Raw genomic sequence first — 12,309 nt, 5'->3', positions numbered from 1 at the left:
AATGATATTTGCTTTAACTCCCCCCACTTAAGTGTCTCCTTGGCCCACAGTGCCCTTTTTGTTCAATTTGATGCCATCCTTCACTTCCTTAGTTGGCCATTTGATGGTTTATCCATCTTGTAGCATCTTTCTTCCTCAATGGAATATACCTTTGTCGAGAATTATATCATAAAACCGTTTCTTTTTGCAACATCAGAGTTCACAGTCTATTTCAATATGGGTCAATTATTCCATCCCAGGCTCATTAAACCAAATTAGCCAGTATTCATTCTGAGGACAGGAAAAGAGATTTTCTTCATACCTGCAATTCTGAAGTGATATGGTGGTGAGGGGGAACAGCAGCTCAGGAGTGCAACAATCAAATCTACTCATGTGTCTTTCATATCATAGAGTCTTGGAATCATAGAATCCTACAATGCAGAACGAGGCCATTCGGCCCATCGAGTCTGCACTGACCACAATCCCACCCATACCCTGTCCCCCCTAACCAGTTTACCATAGCTAGTCTCCTGACACTAAGCGGCAATTTAGCTGAGCCAATCCACATCTTTGGACAGTGGGAGCACCCAGAGGAAACCCACGCATATAACCTTATTTGAACTTTTCTAATCTTCCCAAAGTTAGGCTGAAACACATAATGAGATACTCCTAGTTAAGGCCAGATAGGAATCATTAAGCTGCTTTATTTTGTAGGTTGAAAGTTAATATACTGCTTGGAGACATCGTCAAATATCAACTTGATTCAACTAACAATGGAAGCTTTCACCAGAGCAGAAAAAATAATAAGAGTCTGCAGCACTGTCCCTCTTAATACGACTTAATTAACTTTTCCTCGTCAGTCCTCTGATGCTAATCAATTCTGACCTTAGCTGAATGAGATTCCCTGACATTAGATCAGGTTTCTTTCCTGGATCTAGCTACCATACAGATACCCCAAAAGTCCTCACACATAGGGCGGGGTTTTACAGTCTCGCTCGAGCAAGACCAGAAATTCCAGCCCAAGGTCAGCGGACATTTCCGTTATCCGCCCTTGGCCCGCTCTGATTCCGTAGCGGGCGGGCCGGTGGAATTCCAGCGATAGTGCAGAATTTTCCTGTCGCACCCGCCACGAGACGGGACAGGACGGGAAAATTTTGTTGTGGACCCTGCACAACAAAAACAGAAAAATGCTGGAAAATCTCAGCAGGTCTGACAGCCTCTGTGGAGAGAAATTAGAGCCAACGGTTCGAGTCTAGATGACCCTTCATCGGAGCTTAGTCAATGCAAAGGCCCGTTGACTTCGGGCGGGAATTTCCGGCTTTGGGGTGAGCGCGGCCGGAAAATCCCATCCATATAGTCAGTCCTTTTGACTCTTTCCCTGTCAGGGATTTTCAAGTAGACCTGTCCATGAATTACAAAAAGTTGGTTTGCAGGTGCAGCAGGTAATTAAGAAGGCAAAAGAAATGTTGTCCTTCATTGCTAGAGGGATGGGGTTTAAAAACAGCGAGGTTATGTTGCAGCTGTATAAGGTGCTGGTGAGGTCACACCTGGAATACTGTGTACAGTTTTGGTCTCCTTACTTGTCAAATGATAAATTGGCACTGGAGGGGGTGCAGAGGAGATTCACTAGGTTGATTCCGGAGTTGAGAGGGTTGGCTTATGAGGAAAGACTGAGAAGACTGGGACTATACACACTGGAATTCAGAAGAATATGGGGAGATCTTATCGCAACATATAAGATTATGAAGGGAATAGATAAGATAGAAGCAGGGAAGTTGTTTCCACTGGCAGGTGAAACTAGAACTAGGGGGGCCTGGCCTCAAAATAAGGGGGAGCAGATTTAAGACTGAGTTGAGGAGGAACTTCTTCACACAAAGGGTTGTGAATCTGTGGAATTACCTGCCCAGTGAAGCAGTTGAGGCTACCTCATTGAATGTTTTTAAGGCAAGGATAGATACATTTTTGAACAGTAGAGGAATTAAGGGTTATGGTTAGCGGGCAGGTACGTGGAGCTGAGTCCACGAAAAGATCAGCCATGATCTTAATGAATGGCGGAGCAGGCTCGAGGGGCCGGATGGCCTACTCCTGCTCCTAGTTCTTGTGTTCTTATGTTCTTAAAAAAAAGCTGCCATTTCCCCTCACCACCCTATCGTTTTTAGAATTGTAGGTATGAGGATAATCTCTCTTCCTGTCCTCGGAATGAATACTGGCTAATTTGGTTTAATGGGCCTGGGATGGAATAATTGACCCATATTGAAATGGACTGTGAACTCTGATGTTCCAAATAAAAATGGTTCGTCTGGCTTCAATACATATTTTCAATGTCTGCAGACTTTGGCTTTTGCTTTTTCAAGTGAACAAAAATGCTCAAAAATAACTTGTTCCCAAATCATTTCGGTGATTGAAACAAACAGACCAAAAATCCGAATGCATGATAATCATGAACCTTGAAAAAGGTTCATAAATGTCTTCTCAACATAGACTATCTGCCTTATTAATTCTTCACCATCTGTTATTATACGCAAGATGTTCTAATAATAATTGTTTTTAATGATGGTTATTAATTCAGTTTATTTTTAATTTCAGATTTGTGATTCAGTCTCCAGATAGCTACAAAATACCTTTAATCCGCTGCTGTTATGTATGATGATGGCAGTAAAATGGAAACCTTGTGAATGGTAGTTAGAAGCTGAGCTGGAACGACAGTCCGGCTGGATTTTACAGGGAGCCAGACCAAAATGTGTCCCCGATGAAATATAGAAATCTCAGGGTCACTCCTCTAAAAGATTCCAAACTGGAAATAATCTTACACTGGTGCAGAATACAAACAAATTGAACTTTACAAAAGAGGAGGAGAAGGTTGGAAGTGAATTAGAAAGGCCAAAGATTTCCCGTCTCGCCTGCCGCGGGCATCGTACTGGGCGGGACAGAAAATTTGGCGATTGAGCTCGGGTAGGAATTTCCAGTCTTGGGATGCGTGCGGCTGGAAAATCTCTGCAACTTGGCTAAAATGTTGGTGGGGAGCCCACCATGACCCCCAACAGCTGCTCTGGAGCAATTTAATGTAGGGAGCGATGTTAGCCGCTTTAAGGCGAGACTTCCATCATTGTCTCAGAGGGAAGTCGCACCTCAGAGAGCTGCCAGCCAATCGGATTGGTAGACAATGGAAGCTTTGGCAACTGCTGGGACAGCTGCCAGTCCCACCATACTGAGGAGCCCAGGTAAGTCTGAAATTGGGTGTTCCAGCAAGGGGGTTGAGGGAGGAAGGAGTTGGGGGAACCGAGTTAAAGAGGAGGGGAGGCAGGTTCTAAGTGTGGGGGGAAGGAGGGGGGGTTGGTGGTGGATGAATTACCGGAGGTGGGTTCCTTTCAATGGGCCAGGGTGTTCGCAAAGGAGGCTCCTTCTGAACCTTGTCCAACACCAACATGGCTTCCAATCTGTCCACTGCAGGTAAAATACTGGCGGTAGCAGGATGATGACCTCAAGTGGGCATTAATTGGTCACTTAAAAGGCTTCAATATGCCCAAGGGCAGATGGGCTGCCCGATGCTCACCACCCTCCCCATTGAAACATTCAGACAGGTAGGGGATGATAGGTCGGTGGTGGGAAGGTCATAGAAACATAGGGTGGAATTCTCAGGCCGCGCTGGTCTAAAAGCCAGAACTTCCCGCACGGCTGTCAATGGGCTTTCACATTGTCCGCAGCCCACCCACTGCAATTGCAGTGGCAGGCAGGGTGGGAGGATTCTGTCCATAGAATCTACAGTGCAGAAGGAGGCCATTTGATCCATCGAGCCTGCACTGACAACAACCCAGGTCCTATCCCCATAACCCCATATATTTAACCTCTTAGCCTCCCCTGACACTAAGGGGCAATTTAGCATGGTCAATCATCCTAACCCGCACATCTCTGGAATGTTGAGGAAACCGGAGCACCCGGAGGAAACCCACACAGACACAGGGGGAACGTGCAAACTCCACACAGACAGTGACCCAAGGCAGAGTCAAACCCGGGTCCCTGACACTCTGAGGCAGCAGTGCTAATCACTGCGCTGCCGTACCAGCAATCCGGCAGATTCTACTTTCCCCCACCTGCCTTGCCTTCAAACCCACTGCTGTGGGAACATAACGTCCAGTCCTTTTCAACTGAAGACTGAGGTCACTGTGGTAAATACAATACGGAATGATTCTGTCAGGCGATTCAGACAAAAGCAGGAAGAGAATAAATTTTGCACTGCTAAATCAAGACAGTAGAGGAATATAATGCAGTTCACAATATAAAAAATATCATATTAATGACACTTGGAATGGGTACCTGTCACAAGGAAACTACATGTGCCAGCACCAGCCTCATTTATTATGCTGCAGTTGTAAACTCCATAGCTGTCCTTGGAAAGATTGTCCACTCTGATCTGCGTGTAATCCTGTGACTCAAATCGTCCCGTCAGTAAAATCTTATTGCCCAGCTTCCATTCAAAGGTTAGCACGCGGGTTGGGTAAGCTTTCAACACTCTGCATGTCATGGTAATGCTCCTGCCTTGACCCTGACGAATCTCCAGAAATGTAGGTTCCACACTCGGTGGGTCTGCAAAATGGAAAAAACACACTAACATCAACATCAGTGTTCGTTTCCTGATAAATTTTCTTAATGCTAAACAAAAGATTGGCACAAAACTTGGTATCGTTTATGTTTTTCATTTTCAAAAGCAGTGAAGTAACTAATGGAGCCTATCAACCATAATTAAGATTTGCAAAAAGTAAATTTTGTAGATCAAGCAATGAACTTGAAAGTAAAGAAACAGCTTTGTAGCACCTTCTCACACCTATTAGTAATGTCTCAATATATTTTAGAGATATCTTACTTTTTTTTATTTTGATTTATTATTGTCACAAGTAGGCTAACATTAACACTGCAATGAAGTTACTGTGAAAATCCCTTAATCTCCACACTCCGGCGCCTGTTTGGGTACACTGAGGGAGAATTTAGCATGGCCAATGCACCTAACCAGCACGTCTTTCGGACTGTGGGAAGAAACCGGAGCACCCGGAGGAAACCCACGCAGATACGAGGAGAATGTTCAGACTCCACACAGACAGTGGTGACCCAAGCCGGGAATCGAACCAGGATCCCTGGTGCTGTGAGACAGCAGTGCTAACCACTGCACCACCGAGATATCAGGCCAGAATTTGCTGAAAGTAATCATGGCATCTGAACGAGGCATGCTGACATTACCGTGTAAATTGGCCAGGAAGTTGTGTTGAGGTAGAGATACCGCAAGAAATGCAAATTGCCACATTTTTAGCTTTTTAGGAAATTTGCACTGATTTCAGCGTTAGCTTCACGGAAATGGTGTTTCACCGAACCGTCCCATGACCGGTGGGACAGTGGTTAGCACTGTTGCTTCACAGCACCAGGGATCCGAGAAATAGCCTGGGCCTCTGGATTATGAGTCCAGTGAGATTAACACTATGCTAGCATCTTCCCCCCAGTCTACATCCTATTTAATTTAAGGTCTCTCTCTGTTTATTTTTCGGTCATTCATATTCAATGATCCTCATTTCCCATTTCATTATTATGATTATGGTCTCCTGCCTTGAATTTATGCCTTGATTTTCTGCTACATCTACCCCAACTTGATCCCTCCACCCGCCTCCCCCCTCACCCCCCGCCCAACACACCCCCCCCTTTGTTTAGTTTAAAGCCCTCTTGTTTGCGGTTTTCCCAACAAGAACATTTTTTTCTCCATCGACTCTTTGCAGACCCCCCCCTGATTTTGAATACCTCTATCAAATCTCATTTCAAATCCCTTTCCTTCAAAGAGAACAGTCCTATGCCATTATTACCTCCAGACTTTAGTAATTCTCTCCTGGTTGGCCTCCCATCCAACATAAACTTGAGCTCAATGAAAGTTTAGCTGCCTGGATCGTAACCCAAACCAAGTCTCAAAACACCAAACCGATGACCAGATCATCTGTTTTTGATTATGGTGATGAAAGGGGAAATGCTGTCCGAATATCAGGAGAAGTCCTTGCTCTTTGTTAAAATAGTCTATGGCATCCTTTGCATTACCCTAGTGGACAAGAAGTAGGCCTCAGTTTAATGTCTCACTGGAACAACAGTGCCTCTGACAATGCAGCACTCCTTCAGACGAGATTTTGTACTCCAGTCCTGGGGTGGGGCTTGAACTCACAATCTTCTGATTCAGAGGTGAGGCTGCCAGCAACTTAGTCGCATTGGCAAACAGATTTTCATAGAATCCCTACAGTGCAGAAGGAGGCCATTTGCCCATTGGTGCACTGACCACAATCCCATCCAGGCCCTATTCCCATAAACCCACACAGTTACCCTGCTAATCCCCCTATTACTAGGGTCAATTTAGCATGGCCAATCAACCTGACTCGCACATCTTTGGAGTGTGGGAGGAAACTGGAGCACCCGGAGGAAACCCATGCAGACCCGGGGAGAACGTGCAGACTCCACACAGACAGTGACACAAGGAATTGAACCCGGGTCCTTGGCGTTGTGAAGCAGCAGTGGTAACCACTGTGCCGCCCATACTTTGTTGTAAATGGTCATTTGTTAGAACTGAAAAATGGATCACATCTGCTCCAGCACGTTGTGGGTCAATTTTGATGCCTCTAATAAAAACCGAGCCTTGATTCAGCCTATTTTCTTTTTGTGCAGGCTTTGAATACAAATCAAAAGCATGAAAGAAGGGATTTCTATGTAAAAATTAATTGCAAAGCACACCATTCCAGCACAGAGGACATTGTTGCCTGAGTCCTTAACAATCCCAGTGAACAAACACATGCTATCAGCTCTTCAACAAGATAGAGTGGATTGGACTAAGTGACTTCAAGATTTTAAAATTAATATTATTACAAACATAAATCTGTTGTAAAACAATATTAATATATTATTGTTCTGTTATGGGACATAATAGAAGAATAAATAATAAATTGTAGTCATGTCATTGGAATTAATCTTTCCCTTCAGCGGTGTAAATAATTCACAGTTGATGCTGACTGCAGTGTTCTTTTGAAATAAAAAGCTGTATTGAATATATTGTATGTAAACAGTTAAGTGACTTTGTGTCTGAGGAAAAGGTCACAAGCATTTCAAGGTAGTCAGATTATTGATAGGTGCAAACACAATAAGTTGTTTGTTTATATTTCTTCAATTGAATTTTGAAAAATAACTGCTCCCACGGACAGACAACACAATTTCTGATCATTCTTTTTGAGATCAAAATAAAATGGTCATACATTAACGATAATGGCATTAACGTGAAACATCTGGGCCGGAATTCTCTGGCCGTTCACACCGGTGGGATTCACTATTCTCGCTGGTAGCGCACCCCTGCCTGCGGGTTTCCCGTCGGCGTGGGTGCCATCAATGGGAATTCCCATTGACAGTGGCGGGACCAGAGAATCCCGCCGCTAAGCAAACAATGCGCCACCTCCCGCTGGCGGGAAACGCGCAGCTGGGAGACCGGAGAATCTTGCCCATTATGGCAGGGTTGAACAATTGCACACTCCCAGAAATGCTACACAAAGAACAAAGAAAATTACAGCACAGGAACAGGCCCTTCGACCCGCCAAGCCTGTGCCGACCATGATGTCCCAACTCAACTTTGCTTGTAGTTGATCGTTGTAGGCTCTTTCATTGGAATTCATGATGAGCTTGGCTACAATATAGAAAATGGAAATTCAAAAACATTTGTTCCCAATTTTGAACATGGCCACCACAAAATTGTTCAATTTCTCCACATCAACTTGGATGGGATTTTACAGCCTTGCTCAGGCGAGACCCGGAAATTTCTGCCTGAGGTTAATGGAGATTTCTGTTGTCGGACCCTCACCCACTCCGATTCCATGGCGGGCGAGGTGGTAGAGTTCCGGCTATACTGTCTGATATTTTTCTCAATCCGAAACTATCTTTGAGGAGACATTTCTTTAACGGTGCCAGAAAATTTCTATTCCTTCACTTAACAACAGTAATATCAATATCGTTTGTATTTACCGAAAGCTATCATGCGAATGGGTCACAATTTGTGGAGAACTGGAGTCTCTTCATTCAAATATTGAAAGAGGCAAGCAGCCCAGAACATTTTAATTCTCCCCTTCTGAAGATTTTACAATGTATTTTTGCTAGTTCCCAACAGTCAGGATATCTCCGTACCTCAACCCATTGGTGATGAGAGTATGGAGACCTGGCCACCTTTCTACCTCCTGCCTATTTAAGCCTATGGAAGGCTGGTGGAGCCTTTCTGCCCTGCCACCAATTGACATCTTTAACTGGGCAACTAATGTTACTTCAGAGTTTCATCCCATTGCTGCTGATATTCGTCCAGTGACAGGGCTGCTTGTGGGCTTCTGGGGGAAGAATGGGGGTCCCTTGTTCAGACACATCGTGTGTGATTGACGGACCCAGCATCTGGAAAAGGGGGAGGAGTACACTAAGAGCTAACCCGTTCCCTCAACGGTAACCCTCCCTTCTCCCATAATTCCCACCTGTGACCACCCTTCCTCCATCACTTGCCTGTACCTTGGCATCTTGACGAACCAGGTCTCCGGTGGGTACATTACCAGCCCCAGCCACTGCCCTCCCAGTGGCACTATCAAACAAGGAAGAACTGTTGGTATCTGATTAGATAGCAGCTCTCAGTAGGCGGGACCTCTGCTCCCATGGTACTTGATTCTAGTGTAGGCCTACTCCTGCCCTGTTTACTGCTTGATTGGCATTTAATGTGGCAGGCCTACCCAAGAACTAATGCTGGACTCTTGCCAGCTCTTCAGCGGTGTGCAAGATTCTTTTTGCCTCTGGTAAATACTGCCCATTGAGTCTGCCAACTCTTTAAAAGTGATTGAGTTACTTTCATCCCCTGTTCTGTCCAATTAGCACCGCAGGTCTCTTCTTTTCAAGAATAAATTCAATTCTCTTTTGAGAGTTATGATTTAATCTGTTTCCATCACTCATTCAGGTATTGCATTCAAGAAAATAACTTGATGTGTAAAGAGCTTTCTCCTTATTTCCTCCCAAATCTTTCACCCAGTGTGTTCAGAAATGTGGTAACTCTTCACTAGTTTTTGTGTCTATAAAGATCGAACTTCTGGGGAGGTAGATGGCATAGTGGTATTGTCACCTGACTAGTAATCCAGAGACCCACACTAATACTGTTGGGGCCCAGGTTCGAATCCCACCACTGGCAAATAGTGAAATTTGAACTTAATGGAAAATGCAATCTGGAGCTAAAAGTCTCAACACCCATCAAGTTTACTGCTGGAAGAGGAAAACTGACATTCTTACCTGGTCTAGCCCCACAGATGAACAATACTATAATTGACCCTTAAATGGCCTTTCAAGGGAAATGCAGGCCCAGCTACTGAAGCCCACATCCCATGCATGATATAAACAAACTGGGTAAAGGAATAGTGGGAATTTGAATTGCCTCCTTGAGATCTTTCCACCTTTTAATCTGGTGTAATAATGATCACTTTTCTTGTTTTCATAAATAAAAGTTCACCAGCAGACTCCAGTGAATTTGTTCAGTAACTAAGCTCCATGGTTGCCAAAGAAAAAGGACCTATCACTCTGTGATCTGACTTATCCAGTATTAACACCAACTGGAATCGTAACATCATTGACTCTATCAAATCCCCTCATAATTTTGAATATCTTTATTAAATCGCTGGGGGCGGCATGGTGGCACAGTGGTTAGCACTGCTGCCTCACAGCGCCAAGGACCTGGGTTCCATTCCCAGCTTGGGTCACTGTCTGTGCGGAGTCTGCACATCCTACTCATGGGAGTCTGTGTGGGCTTCCTCCGGGTGCTCTGGTTCCCTCCACAGTCTGAAAGACGCGCTGGTTAGGCACATTGGCCATGCTAAATTCTCCCTCAGTGTACCCGAAAAGGCTCCAGAGTGTGGCGACTGGGGGATTTTCACAGTAACTTCAATGCAGTGTTAATGTAAGCATGCTTGTGACGCTAATAAAGAAACTTCAAACTTTAAAGTAAATCTCTGCTTAACTTACTCTGCTCTGACAGCAACCCCAGCTGCTCCACTCTCCACATGACATAACTACATGAATTTGTTTTCTTTCGTCTGAGAGCTAGATTTGAAGTCAGTCATGCTAATAGCTTTGCAATTCTCTCTTCTGTCAGCTGTGAGGAGACTGACAACAAAACAATTGACACTTATGTGATATGCTTCATAATAAAATGGCCTGAAGCCGATTACAAAGATGAAAAAGGATTTGTGTTTATATCATGCCTTCCAAAAAATCAGGACATCTCAAAATGCTTTATTTTTTTTATTCATTCGTGGGACATGGGCGTCGCTGGCTAGGCCAGCATTTATTGCCCATCCCTAGTTGCCCTTGAGAAGGTGGTGGTGAGCTGCCTTCTTGAATCGCTGCAGTCCATGTTCTGTGGGTTGACCCACAATGACGCTAGGGAGGGAATTCCAGGATTTTGACCCACTGACTGCAAAGGAACGGCGATATATTTCCAAGTCAGGATGGTGAGTGGCTTGGAGGGGAACTTGCAGGTGGTGATGTTCCCCTTTATCTGCTGTCCTTGTCCTTCTAAATAGAAGCGGTTGTGGGTTTAGAAGGTGCTGTCTAAGGATCTTTGGTGAGTTGCTGCAGTGCATCTTGTAGATAGTACACACTGCAGCTACTGAGCGTCGGTGGTGGAGGGATTGAATGTTTGTAGATGTGGTGCCAATCAAGCGGGCTGCTTTGTCCTCGATGGTGTCAAGCTCCTTGAGTGTTGTTGGAGTTGCACCCATCCAGGCAAATGGGGAGTATTCCATCACACTCCTGACTTGTGCCTTGTAAATGGTGGATAGGCTCTGGGGAGTTAGGAGGAGAGTTATAGCCAATTAAGTTACCCTTGAAGTGTGATGACTCTTGTGATGTAGGAAACATGGCAGCCAATTTTCCCAATTTGCCCATGGCAAGCTCCCACAATAAACAATGTGATAATTTGTTTCGTGATGTTGATTGTGGAGTAAATATTAGCCAGGACACCAAGGATAACTCCCTTCTCTTTTTCAAAATAGAGTCATAATTCTTTTACGTCCATTTGAGAGAGCAGACAATGTCTAACATCTCATCCAGACAAAGCTTCTGACAATGTAGCACTCCCTTGGTGATAAATGCATGGAACTATCTAAAGTCAAAGTAATGTGAGATTGAGAAAGCAATAAGGAATGGTAAATCTGATGGCAATTCACAATTGAGGGGCACAATAGCACAGTGGTGAGCGCTGTTGCATCATAGCACCAGGGACCCGGATTTGATTTCCGGCTTGGGCCACTGTCTGTGTGGTGTCTGCATGTTCTCCCCGTGTCTGCGTGAGTTTCCTCCGGGTGCTCCACTTTCCTCCCACAGTCCGAAAGACGTGCTGGTTAGGTGCATTGGCCATGCTAAATTCCCCCTCAGTGTACCCGAACGGGCGCCGGAGTGTGGCGACTCGGGGATTTTCACAGTAACTTCATTGCAGTGTTAATGTAAGCCTACTTGTGACTCTAATAAATAAATCTTAAATTGAAAAAGCAGGTCTTGCAAAGGCATTTAAAGGAGAGATGTGTGACAATGGAAGGTATAGATAGAACTTTCTCTTTAATGAAGAACAAAAATGTATCCTGACCAGCCAGATTGTCTTTTGACAGAATTTTGCTTATTGTCCTGCATCCTGTATTTTTGCTTCACGTGAGAGCATTTTGTCCCACATTTCCTAGGCTTTGATTAGTCAGCTGAGAGACGGCTTGGAGCCTCATCTTGCAGCTCTCTATGTCTCTTTGTTATTTACAACACCTTCACTGTGCACCTGACATCAACAGTAAGGTGGCAATGGAGCCCCCCAGAAAACAACCAAACCTGAAGATGGCAGGTTTGAATCAAAGTGCAGCGCAAGGAATTTTAAACCCATAGCTGCTTAAAGTTGTTTGCATATGTTCATCTTTAAATAAAACGTTGCAACAGATTACAGACATCACAAATAATTTGTTAAAATTGTAAAACATGCTAAGTCCCCCCTGACCCTGTGACCCCACAATTACAGTCACCAGCGCTCCCCACCCCCAATCCCAAGGTCAAAGTGTCACTAATTGTATCTCACAAGAGTTGGTCACCTTGTGCACATTCTAAACTTTGGTTAGTGCAAATTTCACACAAAAGAGTCCATCTGGCACCTCTTATATTTTACAAAACAATGCAGACCTGTGCAAAGTAAACCAAAAGTCTGACCCCACGGTACGAACATGCAGGAGGAATAAGATATTAAAACACTGAGCTGCTACTTTCAGATCCTTGCCTGCTTAC

The 12,309-nt window shown here is 44.5% G+C and overlaps 1 protein-coding gene across 1 annotated transcript in view; it reads right to left on the bottom strand.

Moving 5' to 3' along the window:
• Positions 1-12,309, bottom strand: part of mdga2a (MAM domain containing glycosylphosphatidylinositol anchor 2a) — a 589,650-nt gene that overhangs the window by 248,726 nt on the left and 328,615 nt on the right. The window contains exon 9 of the mRNA XM_078233125.1: positions 4,294-4,563. Coding sequence (XP_078089251.1) covers positions 4,294-4,563 — 270 coding nt within the window. The remainder of the gene's footprint in view (positions 1-4,293; positions 4,564-12,309) is intronic.

The sequence above is a fragment of the Mustelus asterias genome, chromosome 18 (assembly GCF_964213995.1).
Source record: "Mustelus asterias chromosome 18, sMusAst1.hap1.1, whole genome shotgun sequence".
Classification (NCBI taxonomy): Eukaryota; Metazoa; Chordata; class Chondrichthyes; order Carcharhiniformes; family Triakidae; genus Mustelus; species Mustelus asterias.
This window is presented reverse-complemented; position numbering and strand designations above follow the sequence as displayed.